The sequence below is a fragment of the Anarhichas minor genome, unplaced genomic scaffold (genome assembly GCF_050575085.1).
Source record: "Anarhichas minor isolate MPS153535 unplaced genomic scaffold, ASM5057508v1 ptg000058l, whole genome shotgun sequence".
Classification (NCBI taxonomy): Eukaryota; Metazoa; Chordata; class Actinopteri; order Perciformes; family Anarhichadidae; genus Anarhichas; species Anarhichas minor.
This window is the reverse complement of record NW_027466504.1, coordinates 10,333,577-10,359,878: the sequence shown is the minus strand read 5'-3', so window position 1 is coordinate 10,359,878 and position 26,302 is coordinate 10,333,577. Positions and strand designations below refer to the sequence as shown.

At 42.7% G+C, this 26,302-nt stretch overlaps 3 protein-coding genes across 3 annotated transcripts; 1 reads left to right on the top strand and 2 right to left on the bottom strand.

Annotated features, from left to right (window-relative positions):
* Positions 1 to 377: 377 nt before the first annotated feature.
* Positions 378 to 9,754, top strand: lhcgr (luteinizing hormone/choriogonadotropin receptor). Its single transcript, XM_076076860.1, has 11 exons — positions 378 to 556; positions 741 to 812; positions 3,215 to 3,289; positions 3,541 to 3,615; positions 4,870 to 4,944; positions 5,246 to 5,323; positions 5,484 to 5,552; positions 5,950 to 6,024; positions 7,447 to 7,635; positions 7,777 to 7,830; positions 8,605 to 9,754. Exons 1-11 carry the CDS (start codon positions 387 to 389, stop codon positions 9,752 to 9,754), a joined length of 2,082 nt encoding a protein of 693 aa, XP_075932975.1. The 5' UTR covers positions 378 to 386.
* A 1,930-nt stretch (positions 9,755 to 11,684) lies between these two features.
* Positions 11,685 to 15,708, bottom strand: gtf2a1l (general transcription factor IIA, 1-like). The gene is made up of 9 exons (XM_076077062.1): positions 15,685 to 15,708; positions 14,945 to 15,046; positions 14,672 to 14,795; positions 14,525 to 14,574; positions 13,672 to 13,765; positions 13,006 to 13,568; positions 12,131 to 12,364; positions 11,890 to 11,979; positions 11,685 to 11,792 (listed from the first exon to the last, which is right to left on the bottom strand). Exons 1-9 carry the CDS (start codon positions 15,706 to 15,708, stop codon positions 11,685 to 11,687), a joined length of 1,389 nt encoding a protein of 462 aa, XP_075933177.1.
* Positions 15,709 to 17,323: 1,615 nt separating this feature from the next.
* ston1 (stonin 1) lies at positions 17,324 to 25,360 on the bottom strand. The gene is made up of 4 exons (XM_076077061.1): positions 25,193 to 25,360; positions 19,225 to 21,162; positions 18,917 to 19,119; positions 17,324 to 18,825 (listed from the first exon to the last, which is right to left on the bottom strand). Exons 2-4 carry the CDS (start codon positions 21,080 to 21,082, stop codon positions 18,760 to 18,762), a joined length of 2,127 nt encoding a protein of 708 aa, XP_075933176.1. The 5' UTR covers positions 21,083 to 21,162; positions 25,193 to 25,360; the 3' UTR covers positions 17,324 to 18,759.
* Between the last annotated feature and the right edge of the window lie 942 nt (positions 25,361 to 26,302).

The window sequence follows — 26,302 nt, the reverse complement described above, 5'->3', positions numbered from 1 at the left end:
AAAGTGGATCTTTAACAAACAAAACCGGGTGACAGCTTGACTTCACCGTCACTTTGACACCAGTATTTGAGTATTAGACAGGTCTCCGCCCACTCAGCGTCACTTCTTCGCAGCTCAGCTGTCAAAGAAAATTCCGCTTGAATTTTACTTTGTTGAATCTCCCGGACTGGAAGCATCCTCACAATTACGACAGCACCTGAAGGCAGCAGTGGGTCCTGTTGAGAGCACAGGTGGAAAAAGACCGTAACATTATTTAGCCTTGGTCTGGCATGTAAGACTTTCCTAAGTGTTTTTTTAATATATATTCAACTTAGAGCAGATTCAGCAGAGTTTTCTTTCTCTTTATTTCATTTTTTAATCCCGACGTGAGTGGTCCAGTGTCACACATGGCTCCCCGGGCGGTCTGGCTCCTGGTCGCTCTGTCCGGTGTCCTGAATGTGCGCTCCTGCTGGGCTTATACCTGTCCCGCCATCTGCCGCTGCAGCGCCGACACTTTTCAGTGCAGCAGAGACACTCAGCTGGCCTCTCGGGCAGGAGCAAGGTTCGTGCCTCGACTGTAAGTAATCCAACTTTCCCCAGATTCAGTGTTGATTGTCGGGGTTAAAACCTCTGTAATCAGAGGGTCTGTGGGAACTTTTAACATTTTTTATCACACTAAAAAAACAAACTAATTTTAGGATGAATGTAATGTTTTTAAGGACAACCTGAATTGTTAACAACTTTACTTATGGATCTCACAGATGGCTCAAACATCTGCCCTTGAAAGAAGTCCCCACTCATGCCTTTACGGAGCTGATCAACATTACAGTAATGTAAGTCCCTTTATCTTTTTTTATGCTTTTGTTGGGTGAAGAAATATGTGTTAGGTCAGTTTAAAGTTGGGTTTAACTCAGGAGACACTTTAGCCTTGATGAAACAAGCAAAGGAGAATGCTGACTATTCAAACTTGAGTGAAACGTTTTAAAATGATCAGATAAAATGATCAGAGACATTGACACAGTGACACAGTATTGTTAAAGTTTGACAATGTTTAGACATTAAATTCAACTAAAAACATTTGACTGCCCCTCAATGAACATTGACAGATATATTATTAGTAATATCACGTGCTTTCCACTCTGAGGAAATGTAATGAACTGGACAAAAGAACAAAAAAATCGATAGGCCTTTCACGAGTCCTTGGCAAATTAACCTCCAAACACAGTTAAAGAATGCTCTCCCTGTAGCGCCACCTGTTGGTCTGTGTGTGCAGAGCATTCACAGGATGTCCATTTCGGATTAAAGAGCAAAACCAAACTACTGTAGCCTACAAATGATAAGATCAGATAATATATCCAATTACGCAGAAGCATATTGTAGCACCAAAATTTCATAAAACATTGTGGTACTAAGTATGATGTTTGTATATATTTTGCTATTAGAGAGTGCTCTTTAAAACCCATAAGTGTTTTATTTTCCACTGTTCCATTGTTTTTGTGATTTGATGTCCTTTTAAAACGACTCAAATTGTGTAGTGTCTAATGTTAAATTGTTAGAAACGTGGCCTCGAGCAGTGATATTGAACAATAAATAATAATAAAAAAATAAAAACAAGGTTTGAGAGTCATTTTTATATTTGAAACATATTTCTTTCAAATACATATATTTTTCTGTTATGACACAATGAACTCTGACTAATAAAGAATATACTATTACATCAGATATTTGCTAGATGCTTGTACAGAAATAACAACAATGGAAGAGGTGAACATTTGTTTGGGACTACTTATTATTCCCGAATATAATTGCATTTCACTGCTCTAGAGTCTACTTCCTATGAAGAATTACGTACGAATGCCAGTTATTTTCTTACAGTACTGTTTATTCTGCATGAGCAGCCTGCACTGTAGGTATTAGTCCCATTCAGTAATGAGAGACATAAGGTGAAAGTGAATGACCCCCCGTATCCAGGAATCAGATGGAAATTATTCATAAACATGATATTTTTAAAAGAAGGAAGCTGTAAAATACATCCCACAGCTGAATGATGTATCTTACTAAATAAACCGACAGTCAAGTGAAAACACAACCTCTATTCATCTTAATAGCTGATCTCATCTTTATCATGTTTAGAGCTACTAAATACTGAGTCCTAAAGCCAGCACATTATCCTGAATGGGTTTCACCATTTAATTAACATATCACTGACAGTTTGACGAGCAGATAGCGTGTGCTCGCCTGTGGTGGAATAATTTTGAGGAGGTTCGTGTTGAGTGTGTTTGACTTTGCTCCACTCCTCAGGGACAAGTCTTATCAGTCTCAGATACTCACAGTACCGACATAGTGTGTTCGTTAGGTTCAAATCTTGCCTGTATTTGCAAAATAGTTTAAAGCGATAAAACACGTTTGGGTTTAAATGAGTCCTAAAGTTGTCATCTCTTGAGCCCCTTAGCGAGTTAGTCATAACTCTTGTGTCAAGGTGGAAGGACATGCGTGTGTGGTTTGTCCCTGGTGACGCAAACCAGAAATCACTGCACAGCTTCATCTAGATGTAAAAAAAAAAAAGCTTTTAATGAGCTGTAAGTGGTAATTATGACACTATACATAATGCAATCAGAGGAGGGCATGAGAGAAACAGAATTGAAGCAGTACAGATGGAGTCATTTAATTGTCTGTTTTTTTGTTGTTGTTGCTTGAGATGGAAGCAGGGCGACGTTAACCTAAGAAAAGTGTGCGCTGATTAGGCCCACAGTAGAGTGGGAGAAAACGATGATTACAAAAAAGAAGATGGACAGCGGCTCGGTGAGGGAAGTCAGCCATGCCTCACATCAGAAAACAAAGTGTTCAAGGACGAACGGAGGAGTCTTGTTGACTTTGTTTGTCTCTGAACGTCTTTGTTTAGTCCTCCTTCTTAAACATCTTCACTTAGTCTCCCTGACCCAGATGCATCCCTGATGTATGTTTGGAGCTTCTCCACACATGAGGTGAGTCATATTGGTGTAGTGCCCTAGAAGTTTTTAATATTCCCCACATGGTTCGTGTCCCGTTATCAATCATCTCTGTCCTATTTCTAAAAGAAGTGCATTAAAAAAAAAGTTGGTAAGGAAGGAAATCCATAACTTGTGTCGCTAAAGCTCCATGTTTGCTAGCTTGATCGGAGACAGTTCAGGGGTAATTTGTTTACAGGCTGTTATTAATCTGTTGACTGATGTGGAGCCAACTCTTTGTGCCACAGTGAGATCTCCCAGAGCGACTGCATCACACAGATACATAGACATGCCTTCCTCTCCCTCCACAGCCTGGCTCAAATGTAAGTGATGCTTTACCTTCCACCATACGTCCAATTCAAGCAGCACGATGAAACCAGTTATTCATGTGAGCAGTTGGTAGGTGCACTCAAGTTTCACGGGATTTAGTCTCTCAATCACAAAGCTGTGTGTTTAATCCTTGACTCCCAGAGCGGCTGACGTACCCATAGGCTTTACCGTGTTTGATTGTTGACAGCCACTGACAGTAATATTGTAATTACTGATGCCTTTCCCTCAATTTTTATTCCCACAGTTTTGTGCGGAATATCAACAGTCTGAGGGTTATTGAAAAAGGAGCCTTTACTGACCTCCCCAAGCTGGAATATTTGTAAGTCATTCTGCTTTACATTGTATCATTACTCTATCTATCTAAACCCCACTGACCAGCAGGTGGGTCAGTCATTATAATGTGCTTCTCTGCAGCCATGCATTGTTCAAACTCACACAGCTTTACTTTAAATCTAGTGGACCGTTTAACCGTAATCCTACCAACTGGTCCCCAGAGGTATACGTTCTGTCGTATCTCACAGGTGCTTTATTTTTTATCTTTGCAATTCTTTTCACGACTTCCTTATGACTTCATGTCATTGTTTTCTGTTTTAGTTAGTGCTTTTTAAAAATACCAATGTATTGGGGTCCCGGGAGACTCCAGTCAAAAGCACCCAACTCCGCCAATGCAGTTTTAATAGATAAACAATTTATTGAGTTCATGTTTGCCATGGATCCTAATTCAAAGTATCAATCACTGTCAGTATTAGGGGCACTCAGATGTAGCACACATCTCTCATGTGTCTATTTTCATTTCACACAATATGCAAATTAACTAACTTTCCTCAAATAATACTCATGTTTTCTTTTTTAGATGACATTATTTGCTTTACTGTTTTGAGAATAAATAATTGGTTGTTTCTGACAGTAGTTTGGCAGTCCTTGTATGTGTAATATATTGGTAGTAAGGATCAAGCTTAGGCTATAAATGCTGCTGCATGTTTGTTGGCCCCTACTATGTACTTAAGCATCAAAAAGTAGTAATGAAGAGTTAGAAAAAGCCAATACAGAATGAATATGACACCGTCAGACAGAGTTGAATGAGATATTGTATAAACAGGGAAATTAAATGAGGAAAAGTGGATGTTGAGGGGTTAAAGGGGCACCCGAGCCAATGATGTCATCAGGGTTATCTTGAGTTTATACCTAAGACTTCAAATATCTGACAAAAAACCTGCGAGGAGAAACTGGGGTCATGGAGTTTGAAACATGAGCGCATTTAACAGGCAGGGAGGGTCTAGAGGAAAATGCTGTTGAGTTGCATTCTGGGATACGTAGGATCCAGCATTCCGAGTCGTTCAACCTGGAAATATTGTTTGATTTATCTAGCATTCATTGCTGCAAACGAAATGTGAAGAATCGTGTTAAAGGTCACGAGCAGACTGTGAAATGATGTGATAAACAACATTTAAGCAGAACTGGAAACATCTCTTACCAACTCTGACAATCTGAAACCCTGTGACATTCTGTGGGCACTTTGAAGATTTGTTCTTATCTGCTCACGATCATCTGTCTCTGCTGCTCGTCCCCACAGGAGCATCTCCAACACAGGGCTGATACACTTCCCAGACTTCACAACTATCTCTTCCCTGGTGCCGAATATTATCCTGTAAGTAATCATATTTAGGAAAAAGTGTGTTTCTAAATTGGATTAGTGTCTTCCTGCATGTTGCAAAAACGGCATGTTCTTCATGTTATAAATAATAACACCAAGTGGAGCTCAAGTTGTTTATTCTGAGCCTGGTTTTACTTTTATCTATCAATGTCATGATGCCACCTACCCCGCCGCAAACCCTTCGACTGGGTCACAGTTCATCAAAGTGCTCTTTTTTTGCGTGAACGTGCATCATTTTGTCTAACTGATAATTAAGCCAGACAGCCCGGGTGAATGTTATCTCCTCTGTGTACAGAGAAATGGCAGAAAACATGAGGATTGACATCATTCCTGCCAACTCTTTCCAGGGTATCACAGAGGAGTATGTTGTCATGTGAGTACAGGAGTCAAATTCTTTTTGCCACATTATCAGAGCTAAGGGCAACTATTTGTCACCATTTGTTCAAATGTTGTTGATGTGTCTCGATATGGTTGTGTCAGTCCTCAGACCTTGGTGCTTTTACAGCAAGCGTGTTACATTGTGTCCTTGACAGGAACCTGTTTAGAAACGGCTTCAAGAGAATCAAATCTCATGCATTCAATGGAACCAAGCTCAACACACTGTAAGACTTTTCCCTCATAATAAACATAATCAATTAACAATAACACAGCAGGTTTGAGGATGTTTCTTTTTCTAATCATAAAAAAACGGAGTGTACCCAAACGTTACGTAAGACCAAACAAAGATTGGATGCCCTGTTGTTTTCTTGCTCTGCCCCGTACCGCTCAATGTGGGACGGGGGACAAGATATGTGCAGACACCCTGTAGTCTAAAAATAATGCTCATCTTCCTCAGTGTCACGCTGAGGAAACAAAAACTAGATGAAAAATGGTTTCAGGGGCATTGTTGGCCATTAATGTGTCATCTTACATTTTCTTTCATAGTGCATGTTAACTGCCAAACTGCTGTTGGAACTGGAGGTCACTTGTTTTACAGTTGTTGTTTTTTATGTCTTGTAGGATTTTGAGAGACAACTGGTACCTCAGTGACATTGAAGAAGACGCTTTTGAAGGAGCCACAGGTCCGAGTTCTCTGTAAGTGGCAATAATTCAAGTTGATAAAACCAACAAAACTAAAGAAAATGTCATGACAACTAGCCAGAAGTCAGCTTAAAAATCTTTTTAGTTAAAGCTGCATCTTTGGGCTCATTGTTGTGGTTGTTATGACCAACAACTTTGCTGTTTTGGTTAACTCTCTGTGTCGATTTCGGCCACAGCAGAGCAACAAAATGAGCAACTAGCTAATCAACATCGTGGAGCATTTAGTAGCTAAAGGGACATTTATTTTATCTCAGGAGCTGGTGGAGAGTAAAACAGAGTAGATGTAATTAAAATGTTAAATTATTATATTATTATATATTATTATATTATATACTGTTGGGCAGTTTAATCTGTAGTAAAAATACATCATATTTTAGAAACTGAATATATGATTGACTATAAAACCTTCACTTGCAGAGTAACTAGAATCTGTTAAATATATGTAGTGGAGTAAAAAGTCTAATTTATACGTGAAAAGTATAAAAACGAAGATGCTGTTGTAAAATACTTGTACCTGACAATTGCACTTGAGTAGATTTCAAAATAAAGCAGTCCCAAAGCTAAAGAGAAGAGGTTCTGGCAAAGTTAAATACGAGAGAGGGCAACCATACATTTGCTATCTTTTGTTGTTTCAATCAACAGCATTTAAGGCGACCATATTTGAACTGGGACAGTGAAGCATGGTTAATATTCATAACAATGTTTATCATTTTATTGTATAAACATTAGGACGGTGACAGCCTGTCTGTGTAAACAACCAACAAGGAAGGCAGGACTGATGAATACTGATGAGTGAGCAAATAGCCCAGTCTGCTGTAGCTGCAGCTCACAAGGTCTCTGATTGCCGGCAACTCTGTATTGTAGATATGAAATGTCCTCTTATGAATTACAGAAGCATTTGTGGTATTATTCACTGACACGCAGGAAAAGACGGTCTTCCTTTTGTATGTGCGGGGTTCCACAGCGGTACTTCTGAATATTTTCAGATTTAATGAATGCCAGGTTACATGTAATGCAATCAAATCAGGGCGCAAAGTGGATCCTGAATGTTATTTTTTATTTTGGATCAAATATATTCAGTCCTTAAGAGTCAGTAATTATAACCTCCATTCTGTGATGAAGTATTCTTGTTGTGAATGAGCATCTCTTTAGAAACGCCTTGAATAAGAAAACTTTTAAATTTGCGCTTGGCTGCCACAGTCGCGATTCAGCAGATTTGCCAGAAGCAGCATTTCTTACCACCATCAACAAAACACCTAATGGTGGTAAGACTGACTTTCTATCCGTCCAACGGTTTAAATCACATGTGAATGGACTAAAAGCCGCTCCAGTGACTAGTAGCAGTCCAATGCCTTATTGATTCTTCACTAATCTTGACTGAAATATATGCCCGTGTTCTCTGCGTGTGTGAATCAGGGATGTTTCCTCCACCGCTCTGAGCTCCCTCCCCCCTACTGGGTTGAGGCAGGTGAAGTTTCTGAAAGCCAGCTTTGCCTTTGCTCTGAAGACCCTCCCTCCACTGGAGAGCCTGGCTGAGCTGCTGGAGGCCGAACTCACGTACCCAAGCCACTGCTGTGCCTTCCACACATGGCGCCGGAAACAAAGGTAACTGCTACCCAGAGACGTAACAAACATATTCACATCTGCATAAAGAAAGAAAGCTCTGTCCGGTGTCGTTTGGTAATTAGCAAAGAGTTCATTGAACTTTTGTGAGCTCTAACCTTTCCCCTTCTTGTTTCTTTAAAGGGAAAGTGCCTTAAAGAACTTCACAAAGTTGTGTGATCTCAGCGAAACTGAATTGTAAGTCACTTTACTGCGCACTGTACAAAATGATTGGTGTGTGTGTGTGACCGGTGGATTTCTGCTTTGTGCTGGTGAGATAGGAAAGACACTTTGACACCGGGGTCTCTTTATGGGTGGCTCTGTTGATCCTGATAAACACATAGGCAAACACAACCTCCATATCTACAGTCCGATCCTACACAAATAAAATGAATAAAACACGTATAAACTAAATATAAGTTGGCTTAGTTTACTGTAACTTTAAGCTAGCAGCACTCACTCTTTAAAGTATTTTTAAGTGCCATTACGTTAAAATGAATATATTGACGGGTTGGGAGGAAATTGTAGGAAACAAAAATGTAAACAAAACAAAAAGATAAATAATGGGATGGATTGGAGAAATAAATGTGTCAAAAGAAATGACACCCACCTCTCCCACATGAAAATTGTACGAGAGGGGACGGGCCTAAAGGAATTCATAGTAGGGACCACAGAAGAAGAAATAAAGGAGGTGTGGCTCTGAACTTCGACACATATTCTAACTTCTAAAATATAGCTCCAATACAGACACACAATATTTTTGTACGTAAAAATAACTCTGGGATTCATCCAAAGAAAAAGTAATCCCCCTCCAAAGAATATATGTAAAATGCAACATATATAAACCTCCCTTATTCTGGCTCCTCTCCTTCCAATCATTTTCACACTGTTCCTTACACAGATAATTCCCTCCGATCAATTGCAATTGTTCTGTGATTTTTATAGTAATCTCAATATCTGTGTATTCTTCAGAGAGCCCACTGCAGATGGCGAGGACCCAATCGATTACATCAACTTTCAGTACCCGGACCTGGAATTTGATTGTCTTAAAAACCCATTCGTCAAGTGCACGCCAAAGCCGGATGCCTTTAACCCCTGTGAGGACCTGCTGGGCTTCCCCTTCCTGCGCTGTCTCACCTGGATAATCACCGTGTTCGCTGTGACCGGCAACCTGGCTGTTCTCGCTATGCTGCTAATTAGCCACCACAAGCTAACCATCTCCAGGTTCCTCATGTGTAACCTGGCCTTCGCCGACCTGTGCATGGGACTCTACCTGATGCTCATTGCCTTCATGGACTCCCTCTCCCGTCACGAGTACTACAACCACGCCACGGACTGGCAGACGGGGCCCGGATGCGGCATAGCAGGGTTCCTCACAGTGTTTGCCAGCGAGCTATCGGTATACACACTGACTGTGATCAGCCTTGAACGCTGGCACACCATCACCAATGCCATGCATGTCAACAAGAGGCTGCAGATGCGCCACGTGGCGGCCATAATGGGGGCAGGCTGGGCCTTCTCTCTGCTGGTCGCCCTGCTCCCTCTTGTGGGGGTCAGCAGCTACAGCAAAGTGAGCATCTGTCTGCCCATGGACATCGACACAGTGGGCTCTCAGGTGTACGTGGTGGCTGTGCTCATCCTCAACGTCGCCGCTTTCCTGGTGGTCTGCTACTGTTACATATGCATATACCTGAGTGTCCACAACCCGGAGCACTCTACCCGTCATGGCGACACCAAGATTGCCAAGCGCATGGCCGTGCTCATCTTCACAGACTTCGTGTGCATGGCCCCAATCTCCTTCTTCGCCATCTCGGCAGCCCTGTGTGTGCCCCTCATAACCGTGTCTCACTCGAAGATCCTGCTCATCCTGTTTTATCCCATCAACTCCCTCTGCAACCCTTTCTTGTACACCCTCTTCACACGCGCGTTCAGGAAGGACATGTGCCAGCTGCTGAGTCGCCGCGGCTGCTGCCACGCCGACAATGACTTCTACAGGTCACAGGCTCTGCCGTCACACCTCAACTCTACCCAAAAGATTCCCAACAGGAATCCTCACTCGCTCAGCTTCTATGCCTATCACATTAAGATGAAGGATTGCTTTCTGAATAAGGGAGCCACATGACCACCAACACCGGGAATTGTATTCGGAACTTAAAGGCGGCATCTGCTGCTGGAGATGTAGCATTTCTTTAAAACTGTAGGTACATATAGGTGAAGAGTGTCTCAGTCTTGTACATGGCAGGCGTCAGATCAGATTTGATCTAGGTTAGTTTACAAAGTGAGAAATGTATCAGTCTTGACCAAGAGACCTCAAATTGAAGACAGCGAGTGCTGCAGCCTGTATTTATGCACAATAATGTGGCACAAAGAAGCAGATGGATGGAGCAGAGAATGGGGAACAAATAAAACAGCCCAGTTTATTTGCGAATCTATTCCGAAGCACTGATGGTCACTTGTGTTATCAAGATCCAAATTATATACAGCGGCCTTTGTGTAAGATGCTACAAGAAGAGACATTTAGTTCTGTTAAAGATCAATAAGTGGAGTTAAATGTGATCAAACGGAAGTCTTTGTTTCAGCCCGTCAGATGAGTTTTAGTGCCATCTATTTGGTTTTTGTACTCAGGAGACTTAAAGACTGAAGACATGCCAGAGCTAAAGAGTACTGCTGTTCAAAATGGGATTTGAATAGAATTTTAAGCGTTTATCAGCGTTTTACTTTTAACACTACTCAGCACCATCTTTCCGTCATCACGGCCGATTCCTAGAAATACGTTTGTGTCTACAATGGTCAACGTTATTAATATCTCTTTCTCATATCTGAGAAATATGCTGAACAGACATATTTGGATGATTTCAGTGTTCTCTAGGATCGGTGTGGTCATGCTCACCTTATTGATCACTGGCATAAAACGGCATCTGGTTTACAGAACCTGGTAAACAGAGATCACACTGAGGTGGTGCCACAAATCCTCCCACTGTGGCAGCGAGTTTTCATATTTCAAAATGTAATTTAGTATTTTCTTTTTCTGATTTCATATCCTGTTCATAACCGCCCATGTCCTCAGATTGAAAACGCATCAACCCTCAGGGGGTCCCCACTCCCCTGTTGGGAACCACTGCTCTAAAGCACAGTATACTATGTGAGAATGTGCACACTACACTATTTTGGATGTAATATTTGAAGCAGTTGTATATCAAATCGACTTTACAGTTTAATACGAAGGAAACAACAGAAGGACTGCAACAAAGACTGTCACTAAAAATAAATAAAAAACACTGACAATGTCAAAATCATTTTCCAAGGGTTTGTCACCGATTTGTTTTTGTGAATTGTTGCTGGAGCTGTTTCACCTCCCACGTGTTTTCTCTCCAGCTGCGAGTAGCTGCTTGAGTGTCTATCCAAAACAGTCAAACATTAAATCGAGTTTAGTGTCCATGCTGGCATTCATAAATGAATTTTGTCATGTTTCAGTGAATTTGTCCCGTAGTTTGGTTTAAATAGTGAAACGATTTAACCCTCATTAGAAAAACAATATGAAAACGACTGGCTTTGTACGGGCTTGCACAGAAAGAAAAGAGTACATTGAATGCAGCACAACAGTGCAGCTCGGTGTATTTGAAGCAGGATTAAAGGCAAGACATTACAACGTTTGAAAAATCAAACAGCACATTAGGTACCCTCAAAGCAACATGACCATGACAGAAGAAAACACATTCCAGATCAAATTATGTTTCGCTTCGGTAATAAAGAAAACTATTTTCAGCAAAATATACAACATAAATTCATGCCGTTTGTCTCAGCAGACTGGATTCACGAGCAACACCGTTAGTAATTGGTTGTAACATCGTAAACGACTTGCAGTATTGCTCTGATAATTACATAATGAAAGAAAATAAAAGTATCCGATTTTGCACAGAGGTGCTTTTGCAGGTGTTTTTAGACAAATTACACCACCAAGACGTCTAAATTCCCTCATTATTTTTCCTTTTTAAATCAGTTTCCTCTCTTTCCACATGATTATCTGATGCATTCAAGGGAACTAAAGCTCATCACCACTCGGCTTCCCCAACAGCTTTAGAGAACACATAGTCCCTGCCTCCGTAACACATCACTCCATCCTTCAAATGAAACTTCCAGCGGTTCTTACTGCGGTGAATCTGCAACAGAAAGAACATTTTACACAACATTAAGAGCCAGTAATCAGCTCATGTTGAGAGGCAAACAATGACCGACATAGAGGCAAAATGTTCTCACTTTGTCATACTGGCAAACAATTACGTTGTCAGTGTCAAAGAGATCTGGGATGTCCTGCTCAATCACATCATCACCCGAGTTCAAAGGGTCCTGATTGATAGAAGTGTGCTGTTAAAAACGTGGATCAAAGACATGCTGCAAAACATGACTGATAAATGTCATTCACACACAGATCAGATGGAGTTTTCCACACACAGATGTTTCAGTGGCATGACAAAATGTACGTCCAACTCGCTCTCACCTCATCCTCTACGTTGGCGAGTTCATCTGCTCCGTCGCTGTCGGAGGAGATGCTGTTGCCGTCACTGCTTCCGTCTCCTTCCTGCAGGGCCTTTATGGCCTCTGCGTTGATTATACCCAGGAAGTCGTTGTCTTCCAGGGAAACGGCCTCTTCCTCTTCCATGTCAGAGTTGTCTGCAGGACCATCCAGCTGAACGATGTCCGAGAGTTCGCTGTAGTTGTAGTCCAGGTCCAGCTTAGCAGGAATTGTGAGAAGAAATGCAACAGTTATGTCATGATCGTGTTCAGAGAATATGGAGCATGTGACGGTAAAATGTCTTCTTTGAATTGACCGCCTGAATTGGCTACAGCAGCCGGTTTTACAGCATTTAGGCATTTGAGATCTTGGGGACTTCGTGATCAAAAAATGTTATTGCGAGAAAGTTTGCCAACATGAATGCAGACTTCATCATGAATGGAAACAGTTATTTCAGACAAATTAAATTACCTTGAGACTTTTCGCATCGGTCCAAAAATGCAGGATCCTACACTTCCCAAAATGCAACTCAGTGTTTTTCATTATACCCTCTCTACCTGGTAAACATCCAAGTCTTTTAAATTCCGCACATTTCCTTTAAAGGGGCACTGGTAAAGTGCCCCTTTAAAGGAATAGTACAACATTTTGTTATATAGTTTGGCAAATCTAAGGCTAAATGGCTGCAGCAACATATTTAGTGTTCAGATATGAAAGTTGTTTTTCTCATCCAAGTCTCAGCTTAAAGCAAATAAGTCTATTTCACCAAAACTATTCATTCAACAATGGACATCTGCACCTCAACATCTAGCCTTTTCTGTTCGGGGTATTTGCTTAAGGACAGAATATTATTTTCAAATTACCCCAAGAACAGCCTCAGACTGGTTGTCAGTCTTAGCAGGCGCCAGATTGCGGGCCATTTCTGCCTTCTCTCTCTCCTCCTCAATCACTTCCTTCAGGATGTCATCGATGTCGCTGGTCTTTAACTGTCCCGTCTGTGTCAAAGCCTCCTCGGTGCTGCTCTGGAAGTCTAATAACTGACTCAAGGGTGAGGCGCTCATACTGAGGTTCAGGGGTTCGGGTTGTGGACTCGGCTCATTTTCTTCCTGCGTGACCTCCGGCTCTGGCGCGTGGGCCCCCTGAGGCTGCGAGGTCTCAGCAGGAGGAACTAGCGGCTGCTGGGGGAGGCTGCTCTCCTGACCGGGGGGGAAATCGGTCTTTGGATGTGGCGGCTGCTTGTCAGAAGTAGCCGGGACAGAGGGTGGCTCCGCCTCCTGAGGAGGACGGGAGGTATTTGGTGGGGCTGCAGCTGACTGAGGGACAGGAGCTTCTCTCCGCTGACTGACCTGTGTGAGTCGGGATAAAAGTGGCTGACCCAATGGGGCCTGAGTGACCACAACAGGAACATTGACCTTGTAAAGTTGACCTCAGGGAGACAAAAGAGGAAGAGGGACATGTTAATTCAAACTATTGGTGCACGCTGCAAACTAAAACAAAACGGAGGCCAAGCTAAACAAGTCATTGTGTACCAGAAGCTGTTTGTAGAGTGACTCCAGCTGGTATCTGCACAGGGTAAGTTAACCCAGCAGGTAGAGAGAAAGTAGGAAGCATCTCTGAATTGTTCTGCAATGAAGGAAAATATAACCCACCATATCAAACAGTAATGACTGCAAAATGTTGAGCTTATCAATTAAACATTGTCTGATAGTGCTTGATAGAGTTTGGCCTCATTAATGCACTGATAACCCTGCGGTCATCAGGTCTGTCTCACCGGTATCATTGTAAGCGTCAGACAAATTCAGTGAATGTTACTAATAATAGCCCTTTATAGCAATTACGAATTATACTATGACAGCAATCTAACTGAATATATGTGGCTTGAATTACCTGTTTTAAAAACACACAATGCATTTTCAAAAGTCATTTTTAGAGCTCACAAATTGAGATAGAAACTTGTGTCTAAATATATTTAAAAAGAAAAATCACTATGCTAAAAATGTGATTGGTTAAGTTTAAAACGTGAACATCCAGGCGACCAAGAATAAAATCTGCCTGCACGTCAACAATCAGACAGTTTGTCATATCAATGCGTTGATATAGTTTAGCTTTTTTTTTTTTTTTAAATCAGGAGAGGATGAAGTAAAGCCTAAGACGTCTGAAATGTACAAATCCAATTTAAACAACTTTTTTATCCCGAATGCAAACAAAATCTGAACTTTAAACAATAACTTAAAGTGAGGTTCTTTAAATTGTACCAGTGCTGATTTAATTAAGCGATAAGAAGTTCAGTTCCCTTCAAGATTGAAAGTATTATGTGCCCCTTATGTAAAGAGCCATACGAGGTCAGGGAGAAGATGTACTATAAGTCTCCATGACACTTGCCTTCATGGGGAAACTGTGGATATTCTGACTTGCAGGGATCACAATTGAGGCTGAGAGCAAAAAAAAATAAAAATTTAGAGCAGAGCAGGTGATCAAACAAAAATCAACCAAGCATGAAGCAGTTCATTTCAAGCAGAGCTGCATCACCTGTGAGTTCTTGATCGGTCCGACTGTAGTTGGCAGGGAGCTGCAGTACAAAGTTGGATGAGTTGATGTTATTTTTCCGGAAGTCTTCCATTGCTTTTGACTGCATCATCTTTGACTCCCAAAGCTGCACAGCAAGAAGACACAGCAGTCGGTCTTCCTGGTGTGGTGTATACTTCCTCACTAGATGGGTCTAACTTTGCTGTAACCGACGCCTTGAGTCAAGATGTGCACCATATCCATTTTTAAAAGATGAAGCAGGGCCGTGTGACTCACATGTCTTAAATCGTCCAGGACGCGGTCTTCAAGCCCTTCATCCAAGAAGAGCTCCCTCATACTCTCAATCACATCATCAATTATGGACAAGTAGAGTTTGGCCTGCAGTTGTTTACAGACACTGAACATCAGAAGCTGTTGAGCTGCTTGTTTTACAAGCAACATACACCATTCAAATATCGGCCTTTTCTACGTTGCAGACTGTTGGAAACTGCAGACTCATAGTGTAATGTTAACTCAGGATATTTTTCTAGACATATTAAAATCACTCTTCATTTTGGGTTACACGTCAGTAGCCTACAGTAGTATTTTTTAAGCTAAAATGTCATTTTCAGAATAGATTAAAGATGTGCCCAACACTGTTCATTTAAGTCAATTTAATCAAACAGAAATTCAAGTTAAAATGTAAGTGAAATAATATTTCTTTGCAGGCTTCTTAAGGTGACAAAACCATCGTTCAACTTAATATTAAGAGTTGGCAATATATAATGCCATGTGACCCAACTGATCGATTTTTTTTTTAATGACATTTGTCTTGACAACATGATTGATTAAACTGCACGGAGCTATTCCAAATGAATACCTCGAGGCTCAGAGTAAATCTAACATATTTGAATAGAAAGGGTGCGTTCAGGAGCACATTTATTAGGCTAGTTTACGCACAACCCGTTGCAGGCTAACTCACAGCACAAGTAGTTAGTTAGCATGTAGCAAAACAAGCTAAAAGCGGCTTTGCTTACCACCGGGCCTGTGTTGGTCAGCATGATTCAAGGCAGGAATCACTGCCGTCCGGTGGCGATGGACTTTGGGAACATAATACCGCGGATGTACTAAGCAAAAATACCTCCACCTAAAGGTGGTGAAGTCAGGTTGTTTTGCACCAAATTCATGGAAGTGGACACACAGGTGATAGTAATCAAGCTGCACGGAGAGATGTGATTGGAGCTGAGACCTTCATGTTTGTTTGGATGCATTCTCAGAAAGTAGAGATAATAGTCATTTTTTTCTGGATAATGCCAAACTTTAAATACGTTTGGAGTGGACATGTAATTTAATTGCTGCTAAAGCAAGTGCGTTTTTGCATTGTGCATCTCATTTATTTTACCATCAAAACAATTATGTGACTCATTTTGCATATACATGGCGTTAATCAAACGTTTGATGGCGTTGGTCACATTTCAATAAGGTGATGGTGAGAATTTCTCCTGCAGCTTGAGAGGCATCATGGCCGAGCTGGATGCCACCTGTTCAAGGATAGATAGTGTCCCTGCGGGCCACCTTACACCCACCCACAACTGTGATCTCCAATACATCCTCTTGTTGAATATGGCTTCAGTACCTTAGTAGTGGCTCAAATATCTCTGTCCAACACAGCTCTAGTTTTCTGGTTACTTTCAACAGAAAGGTAACACTGATGCACATTTTCCTCAGTGTCTGATCCCAAGAATGCACAATGCCAGGAGTTAAAAATATTTCACCCTTTACAAAACACTTTATTTTGATCTCTGTGTTCAATACACATCTGTAGCAGCAGCAGCAGGGACTGTGATCCCTGCTTCCTCAGAGCATCTGTTTGGTAATGCTGGCACTCTTTCAACACTGTAGGTTGACTCCCGTGATGAGGATGAGAGAGCTGTGGTTTAAATTCAGCAACATGAAAGTATCCACCTCTGTGAAGACTGCAGCCAATGACACCAACGGGCCCACTCAGCACTGCCCCCTATCGGGATCAACAGAACTAACAACTAATCTAAAACCGGCTCTAGTTACTGATCATTTTTGAGTTGAGAAATACAAAAAAACATCATTTGTGAAACCATTTTGATCAAAGTGCAACTATTATCTTTTTCGATAAAACTTTGCACTCACTTTTAGGGTTAAGAATCTATATTTGTGTGTTTAAGTGAAACGTCCTAAAGTATAAACCTCCAAAGACCATGAAAACTAATAGACATACAATTAATAACAAGAAACAAGCTAGTGAAGAGCAGGGACTCAAAGGGCGCAGGCTGCGGCTTCGTTATATAGCGTCTCATCACCCCAAAAATAATTGGATTTTATTCAACTCGTATGAACTATCAGTTAATCAAATAAAACAAATAACACAGCATGCAGCACCAGCTCAAAAATAGTTTCCTACCAATCACATGTCATTTATTGAGCAGCAGCAGCAGCAGCAGCCTGTCATTACTCACTGCTGGATGTCGCTCAACAAAACTGAGATGATGGACAACACGGAGTTCAGTTGTGCTGTTTTGACACTCATCAAGATGTTTGTTTTGCTCCTTTGTTAATAACTAATACATGGTGTTGTGTTTTGCAGTAGCCCTTCATTTAACACGGCATAAACGTCTGAAGAAATACCACGAGACACACAGCTTTAATTCAATTTTTACTCTTGACGTACATAATATCCAGCTCAAGCCAGGTACCTTATACATTAAAGTCATCACTGAATGCCTTGTTGTTCCCTATGAAGCTTCACCAGTCTTTTTTTTTTTTTTTTTTTTTTAAATCCAACCTATTCACAACCCAGAGGCAGAAAAAAACACATAATAAAGATTTGTTTTTTTGTTTAAATAAAAATTACAGTCCTCCAGAACACAACCTTAGTATAAAGTCAAAGGTCAATTTGAGGTAAGCAGCACAAGTAATGAGTTGTATTCCATGTGAAATAAAGAAGAAATATTAATTTCTCACTTTACGTAATAATAATAATAGTACCCTATGTTGCACAGTAAATTTCGGACCTGATGAGTTTGAGCATAGCTGCTACTGCTCTACAGCTTTTTGAAGAAACGCTCCAGTCCTGTTGGGTTAGTTTCTCACTGACACTACCGTCTCATTCTGTAAAAGCACATCATTTGTATTTGGCCAAACCTTCAAATATGACATTATTTTGTAGCCTTTTGGGACAAAGACGTTGTGAGGAAAAATAATATAATTATCGGTTTCTCTCATGTTGCTTTGCACCTTTGATCAGAGTGTCTTCACTGCTGAGAAATGGCTGCTAATTGGCTTTGAGCCGGAGTCATTTTAACCATAATTAAATGGGACACTTCAGACAAATGCTGATGGGGCGCAGCATGAAGTGACCCACCTTTCAATCAATGTATTTTTGTTCAACTATAATCGCATCACTCAAGTCATTTCCACATTGTTTTTGCACATTTGTTGTGACGCTTAATGATACAAGGGGTTACCTACATGGGGGCTGCAAAATACTGCCATGCCACTGCCACACAGAACTTAGTACAAATGTTGAGGATTTCAATTAAATGAATACGTTTGGAAGTATGTTAACTTTAAACGTTGCCGGGCAACAAAAGGACCTGACCCTAAACATCTGCTGATAATATTTATGTTTTTCTCAAACTCTGTGAATATTGCTCATTACTTAAGCCGTTTATCTCATGCAGCCCGTTCGGCGTACATTTATTAAGGCTGCGAATCATTCTGGAGGGCAGTGCAGATGACGCAAATGCAAGCTTATATACAGTACTCATATAAACTGTAGGCGCACAGTTAATAAATCTATTAAATGTAAAGTGCTAGGCAAAAGGACCACATTATTTTTTTTATTAGTTCTAGACTAATTCAGTCTCAGTTAAAGGATACAAAATCAGTTAACCTCCATGAGAAATACTAACAGGCTATGAGTAATTACATGAATTTGATACCAGATATAAGCAGAAAGTCCCTCATCACCCTCGTTTTTGTTCATTTTTTTTTGTCATTCCTTTTCACCGCTAAGAAGATTTTGGCAAATGTCTCGGACCAAAGGGAGCACGTCCTCGTCGGAGCTTCTTTGATAATCACTGTGTCATGCAGCCCGACTGCTTCTGTGACTCCGTTTCAATCCATTTCTTTTCCACCTCCACCTTAAAAACAAAACCCACAAAATGAGGTTAACTGCACTATGTTTTCTCACGAATTGACCAAGACATTATCACACTGGTGGGCCTTCCTTACCTGACAATGGTAGCGCGTCCAACTGGTTACGTGTTTCTGCGGCTGGATGTCGTTGGCAGTGCCCAGTGACTTCACCCTGGTCTGTGACACCACTGCGCCCATAATTTCACATTCCATGGTGACAAAAGGGTACCAGTCACTTGGAATGTCCTGGTCAGATCCCAGCTCTAGCTTGCAGGAAAAAGAATGGGGATGATCCACTGCTGCGTAGGAGAAAAACAAAAGGTCACTTGTAGTTAAAGAGTGTCACACCACTGAGCAGCAAATATACTGATAACATGCACAAGAAGCCGAGGCCGACGTGTTACCCGTATTCTTCGCGGGCAGCCTGTCGATCCTCCACACGACGGCTGAATATACATTCTCATACTTCACAGTTCCGATGGTCACCTGCATGACGGGCTGCGAGTCTGGCGCGCCGACGGCGCCCAAGCAGGCGTTTCTGTTCATGCGGGCCTTCAGCGACCTCTGCCGCAGCAAGGCCACCGTCTGCGTCACTTTGACCCAGTCGCCTGGCACCGGCACGCGGATCACCACATTCTCACACAGCGGGGACGTGTCAGACACCCTCGCTGTAGAAAGGAAGGTGGCCGACATGTTAAGAAAGGCCTGGAGCTCCACATAGGCACCTTGAACCGTGACGACAGCTTTGATCGAGAAGGGGATATCTGTGCAGCCCAAAATCGCCGTCTTGTAGCGCATCAGCTCCACCCTGCAGGCCTCGGGAGGCGAGAACTTCACCAGCCGGGTCCTCTGAAACTCTGTCTCGTTCACAGATTTGTGAAAATGGCAGTCTGCGATCTCCATCCAGAGTTCACCGTCCTCCTCGGACCCGTAGCTGGAGTCGCTGCGCATCAGCCCGAGGTCGTTGAGGGCGAGAAAACAATCCCCGAGTCCGTTCAGGAAAGCCAGACAGTGAATCTGGGTGAGGGCTGTCCGCTCCACGACTTCTCCGAACCTATCCAGCTGTACCCATATATGATCGGTGATCTGCAGGGACAGCTCCTGCTCCTCGTAGTGCCGCCTCTGCTGGTGGTGCAAACACAATTTGAAGATCTCCTCCTCCATGGAGACGACCAGGTCCTCCATGTCGCCGTGCACCGTGGAGCCGAACTTGAGCAGCTCTTCTGCCTCCGCCTCGTGACTGACCTCCAGCTTTGGGTGGTAGCGCTTCTTCTCCGTGTACGAGAAGTGTTCCACCTTCACCGAGAGGACTTTGCGGGACTCGCCGTAGCTTTCCAGTTTAAGGTTCGAGAGCCTGCACTGGGGGAGGAGCTGTATCTCCTTGTACGGCTTCTCCAGCCCTTTCTCGTAGTACATCTGCAGCACGCCTCCCGGCAGCAAGCGCAGGTAGATCGGCCCCCACTGTCGCGAGGACATGCGGTTCTTTTTCTCGGGAATCCTGAGCAAGACGGACCAGCCGTCTCTCTTCTGGCTACGGAACAGACCCCGGGGAACGAACTGAGACGCGCCCTCGCTCAGCACCTCGCTTTTGCAACTCAGCCGCCTCTCTCCATCTTTTCCCGTCTCCGTCTCCTGGTCCGATTCTGCTCGCAGGCCGTCCAGTTTGTGGCAAACGTAGGCGAAGGAGCTCTGGAGGTGGTCGCGCGGAGGCTCACTGCCGTCTTTGGTCCGAATAAAGAAACGCGGTAGGCTGTTGTCAGCTTCTGAGGAGTCTGAGGAGGAGCTGTCCACATCCGCGCTGTGTCTAGATCCATCCCAGAAGGGGTTATAGTGTCCTGAGCTACCTTGGAAAGAAGGGAACGGGCTTGGGCCCTCTGAGGTTTGATGCAGGCCCTCTGGTGCCGGCGAGGGCACAGAGGGGGTCGACGTGCTGGAGAAACTCCGGAAGAAGTCGTTCTTTTCGACCGCGGTGGAGTGGAACGGGGACGCGCTGTTAGGAACCCCGCTCACAGGAGTGCAAAAGGGCGTGTTACACGGTACACAGGAACCTCCACTAAGACTGGAGTGGCTTTGAGGGGATTCCAGGGAACTATTGAAGCTCCGGGAAGTGTCTCTGATTGGAGGAAGGACTAATTTCAGGCCGTTGGGACGCGGTACCGATGCTTTGAGAAGCCCCGGTGACTGTAGGGGCTTTTGAGGCGACGGGAGCGGCGTGCTGTCATCTTCAAATGTGACCCAGTTGGAGTGGTTTGTGGAACACATGGCTGGAGAGGGCTGATGGCCAGTTTCAAGTCAACAATTCCTCCTTTGTTGGGTCAACTGCCCCCCTGAGGCCTTCTCGTCTGCAAGAAAACAAATAGGTACCATTAGAAAATGTTAAATAAATGTCTTAAAAGATCAACGGATCAGTTTCCTGAAAGGCTGAGCAAGAGCTCCTCCTGGGAATATAAACGAAAGATATTTCCTTAAGGTACGCCATTAAACCGTAATGAGAGAGTGACCGTGAAAACCTGGAACATGTTTACTTAATTAATTATGTTAGCACCACAATTAACTGAGGCTCGTTTGATGTTAAAGCTGAGGCAAGCACTCTGCCATGCAGTGTCAAGCTGCAGCAGATTCTCCCTCAGTGACACCGCGGATTACAGCTTTTCTTGTTTCTTTTGCATGTGTGAGAAGTTTGACTAGATGCCAGCTAAAATATTTCTCCCTTTCCTTCATTTGGATCATTTTTGCAAGAACTACAGAGAAGGATACAGCACTGTGGCCTTTATTCTATACTGCGTTACTGCTTTTGTTATCGCGATACATGGGTGATAAAACAGCGCTGTGATTCTTTAAGATACTTTGAGATAATCTTCTCTTTAAACTTTGGAAAACAAAGATTAGTCTGAAGGAAAACTTTAACAACTAAATGTACTCAACAGGGGAACATCTTTTGTATCCATACATTCTGACAAGTTTGACACCGGGTTTCTCGAAGGATTGTGGTACATAAAGGTGAAGTGTTTTTAGAAGCTCCCTCTGGAGCCGAGGAGGAAATGCTCAGAGGAAAAAAAGGAAATATTCCTGTTTTCAAAAAGGGAAAAAGTTCTGGTGTTCAAAGGGTTCGTATTGGAAATTGGTGAGCTAAAATGTTATATTTCAGACGTACCGTGGCTTTGAAATGAGCATAGTCTAAATATTTCATCGCACGCCTGCTCGAAAATGCGTGTGAGAAAAGTTAGCCATGGCGGCAGAGATCCCGCCTCATTAACCAGCATGAAGTGAACCGTGAGAAGCAGGTATGATGTGGCACAGCAGCTGGTGCTGTGCGACGCTTCAGAGAGGAACAAAGGGTGGGGGGATATCGCTCAACAACAATGGCATTCAGGCTAATTGGCCAATGGGCGGAGAGTGAACACGCTGTAATATTTACACTATTCTTCTGTCAGTCCATCACAGAGCGTCTTTTGATGTGCTGGCAGCTCTGCTCTCACCAACACCAGGCTCACAGGCCACAGAGAAGAAGCCACTTTCAAAAATGTTGAAGCCTCATCTAATCCCCCCCCCTCCAATACAAATCTTGAAAAAAAAATAATTGAAAGCAGAGAGCCTCAATTACAGCCTTCACATGAGGGAGACATCCAGCGGCACGTTCCTCCAGCTATAGATAAACAAGGACGCGGGGGTTCTGGTTCAGGGTGGTGCATTGACGAGTCTTCAGTCAGACACTGGAGAAGATCTTTCTAATGAGGGGGATGTTCGCAGTGGCACACAGACACTCAATGGATTCATCCCGCCTCAGCGACTCATTGAATCCCTCTGCTTTGGTTCAAAGGAGTCGGGCACTGAGGAGATTGAGCGCTCCGCGGGGGGGGGGGGTTACCGACAGTCTCTCAGACGCATTCCCAGCCTGCCGTCTCCTCCAGCAGGCAGTACGGCAGCGAGACGCTGCTAAATCTACACAGGACCAGAAATTACATTCCACACATTCCTCGGGGACAAGCAGCTCTGCACACAGGAAATACCAGCCTGCTCTGTCCGTGTGAACTGACAACAAATATTATCTTAATGTCATTTTTAGCAAATGACCCCCAAAAAATGATAAATTCTGGGTCTTTCTGGTTGTTTATCACTATCAAAAAGAAACATAGGGAGGAGCCTGGGGAAGAAGATGGGCCTATTACAGTAACTAGGTACTTTGTAAACATATAAAACCAGTCTGAGGAATTATTTTTACAAGTTTAACATTACTTTTTATTGTTATTATCATGTCGAGACTTGGGGGAGGTGAAGACATCTCACACACCTCTAACTTAATGCAAAGACAAGAATAATCATGTCTCTCTTACAAACACTGATCCCACGCATTAGGCCCATCTCAGGTTTATCATTACTATCCTTACGGAAACAACTACCCTCCTTCACCTGGGGGTAGGCAAAATAATGTACACACCTCACGGACTATAACTTAAAGGTCTGCAGTCACTTCATTATAATGATCGGGTCAGAATTTGTAGTCAAATAGATGCATTCATCAGCTTTAAAAGAGGCCAGTCAGCTCTTTGACATGGGAGCTTATTCTCCAAACAGATCCATTTACAGGTGCAACTGTCCAAACTGCTGAAATGTAATAATGTGACAACTTATCACAAACACGCAGACATGTCCCTCCACAAAGAGGAACAGCAACCAGAAGCTGATGCTACTCAACGGGGATATGAGAAAACATATTCTGGGTATTCAACCTAATATGTATAATATCTTAACTGAAGCCATTTAAAGTCCATCATGAGGCGTTTTTGTTATTTGGCCTTTTACTGTATTTCCTGACTCCTGTGACAGAAAGGACAAATCCCTTGATGCCAGGAAGCAGGAACAGACGCCTGACAAATGATGACTCGGAGGAAACTATTGTGGTTTAAGAATAAAACTGCTGAGTAAAGAAAAACCCATTTGAACTTTAACTTAGCAGACAGATGCTTCCTGGTTAAATGAGACACGGTGCTGTAGGACACTCGAGATACATCCTGTGTGTTCACACTATAGTGGATGGCTTTCCTTGGGAAAGTATATAAATAAACTAGATGAGACGCAGTCTCTTTTTCGTTTGACGGGAGAGTACTACTGTTGTGACCACAGCGATTATGTGACTGTGTAATCTAGTGCAGAGCTGAAAATGTGATGACCCGTTTGCAGTGGCAACACTGGCGCTGTCTGCAGAGAGAGCTCTGTTCTCCCGTCAAAGCAAAGCAGGAGAGGACGTTTGGCTGCTGCTTTTGTTTCCTCACACCTTAAAACAAACAAATCAATAAATAAATGCTGCGTTAGTTATATTATATACAATCATTCCAGGGAATATATTTTGGAGTTTTTTGTTTTTTTCCCAGTTCAGAAAAGCAGGACTGGAAAAGAAATAAGCAGGAATGACAGATACATTTGTGTCAGCTGAAGCACTAAAAATAACACGTTTCCACTATATGCAGCTTATTCTAGCAGAACTGATTCATTTTGATCTCAGACACTTCCTGATAACTAATAATAAACAAATGGAAAATGTGCATTTCATTCATATTTTAGAGCACACTAAAAGCAAGACTTTTGACAGAAGTGATAACAAGAGTCTTTCCTAAGCAATACAATACACCATTACTTCATTCAAGGGGTTTTGCTGCTGCAGCTTTACTTTACATGGTCTGGCAGCTTTTGGGTTGTTAAATGTTAGCACACTTTAGCTAATCACTTGTGGCAACAGTGGCTAAGTTTACAAAGTCTCACTTAAGAGAGCAAACCATCGCATTGTTTCCTAATAATATACAGCACATTAAAATGTCCCGCGAAGAGCAACCAGTGTGCGTTTCCGATGAATGTCCTCTACAAAACAAACATCATTGTAGTTGAAACATTGTTGCGGAGCATTCTTGCAGCGCGGGGTCAGTAAACACCAGACAAACCCACGAGTCGCCGGTGGAAACGACTTTTTTTGTTGTTGTTTTTTGTCACCCATAACAACTCTGGCTGGAGAAAGAAAACAGTAGCAGCGTGTTGTCATCCACAACAACACAGAGAGAGAGAGAGAGAGAGAGAGAGAGAGAGAGAGAGAGAGAGAGAGAGCCAGGCCCGTGTCCCGGGACAGAGAGGCCCACTTCTGGGATCACTTCTACGCCTTTGTGCTCATGCGAAGTCTGCGTAAAGTTGTCACTCACTCTGCTTTGTGGAGCCAAACACACGCCATTCAGCCCCGAGATTACGACTGACAACACAGTCAACATTGACGAAGAGTACAGACCCCAAAAACGGGTTTAAGTCGTTTCTGACAGACATGAACTATCTCGGCTCTCTCGAAAAACAAGAGCTGAGCGCGACCAGAAGAGAGAGAGAGATACTCACACGTTCACAGTGGTGGTTCACTCATTCAGGTCATGACTTCTGTTTCATGGACGCGTCTGTACTCTTGATGTCGGCCGGTTTTCCTCAAAATGGCAGAGTGTAAATCCTGGGAGTTTGAACAGCGCAGCGCTTCCCCTCCCCGAGTTCACACAGACTGTCCTGCAGCGGGACACTTTGGGAAAGAGCAGCGCAGTGACGCGTTCACAGGCTGTGGGAAATGTCGCAATCAGGAGATGGGCGCGCATTTGCACACAGCAAGTAGCGAGTGAACTATTCAGCTTAAGTGATAATTAAGATAACAGGCCTACTGGTTGTATCCCCGTGTTTGGAAATAAACAATGCGCATACACTTTCAACAAATTAACCCATGTTCTCTCAAACGAATGATCAATTTAATACATTTCATTGTTTAGGTTTTGTAGGCTGTGTGTCAAAAACTGGACATTTACCCATAAACATTACATGTAAATCAAAGAATATGAATGCAGTAAGGAAGCCCATGGACAACATCTAATTACAACGTTGGCCGGATGGCAGTGTTGCAATTTTACAGATTCAGCAAAGGATGGATTTGAATAAAAGTGTGAATCACAGTAGCAACAAGAGGCTTTAAAATAAAAGATACAAGTTGTGGAATAAAAGAGGTTGTGCAGGAACCATCTGTTTGTCCAATCATTTTGTTGACTTACGCTATTTGTAGCGTCCTGTTATCAGTTTGCCTACCTTTAGAAGCATATATTTCAAGCTGGATATTTCAGCCGGCCACTTTTCCACCACTCTGTGCTTCTTGAATGGCAAAAATGCAAAATACCAAATTTGTATCACCGTCATCACTATAGGCCAAAAGCTCTTGAATGCACAAATAACATGACACAACATGGTTTTCCTTCCAAATAAAGTGACGGAATCAAACAGTAATCTTTCAGTCCTCACATGTCTAGTTCAGTGGTGCTGCCTCATTTCCCCGTGGTTAGGGTGTGTTATGGGCCGCTTTGTTTGTTTTTAATTACAGGCAATTTAAAATCCCAGTTTCCTCCAACTCCCAGAAATGCAGCAGGAAAAGATACAACAGGATCATCGATAGCAAGGAGACTCTGAATACATGAAGCA

Coding starts and splice junctions, on each gene's coding strand:
- lhcgr (XM_076076860.1), top strand. CDS start 387: ATGGCTCCCCGGGCGGTCTGGCTCCTGGTCGCTCTGTCCGGTGTCCTG. Junction 557..740: donor GCAAGGTTCGTGCCTCGACT/GTAAGTAATCCA, acceptor TGGATCTCACAG/ATGGCTCAAACATCTGCCCT. Junction 7,636..7,776: donor ACATGGCGCCGGAAACAAAG/GTAACTGCTACC, acceptor GTTTCTTTAAAG/GGAAAGTGCCTTAAAGAACT.
- gtf2a1l (XM_076077062.1), bottom strand. CDS start 15,708: ATGCTGACCAACACAGGCCCGGTG. Junction 14,796..14,944: donor TCCTGGACGATTTAAGACAT/GTGAGTCACACG, acceptor CTTGCTGTGCAG/CTTTGGGAGTCAAAGATGAT. Junction 12,365..13,005: donor AGTCTGAGGCTGTTCTTGGG/GTAATTTGAAAA, acceptor ATTCCTGCTAAG/CTGGACCTGGACTACAACTA.
- ston1 (XM_076077061.1), bottom strand. CDS start 21,082: ATGTGTTCCACAAACCACTCCAACTGGGTCACATTTGAAGATGACAGC. Junction 19,120..19,224: donor GCTGCCCGCGAAGAATACGG/GTAACACGTCGG, acceptor TCTCCTACGCAG/CAGTGGATCATCCCCATTCT. Junction 18,826..18,916: donor GGACGCGCTACCATTGTCAG/GTAAGGAAGGCC, acceptor TTTGTTTTTAAG/GTGGAGGTGGAAAAGAAATG.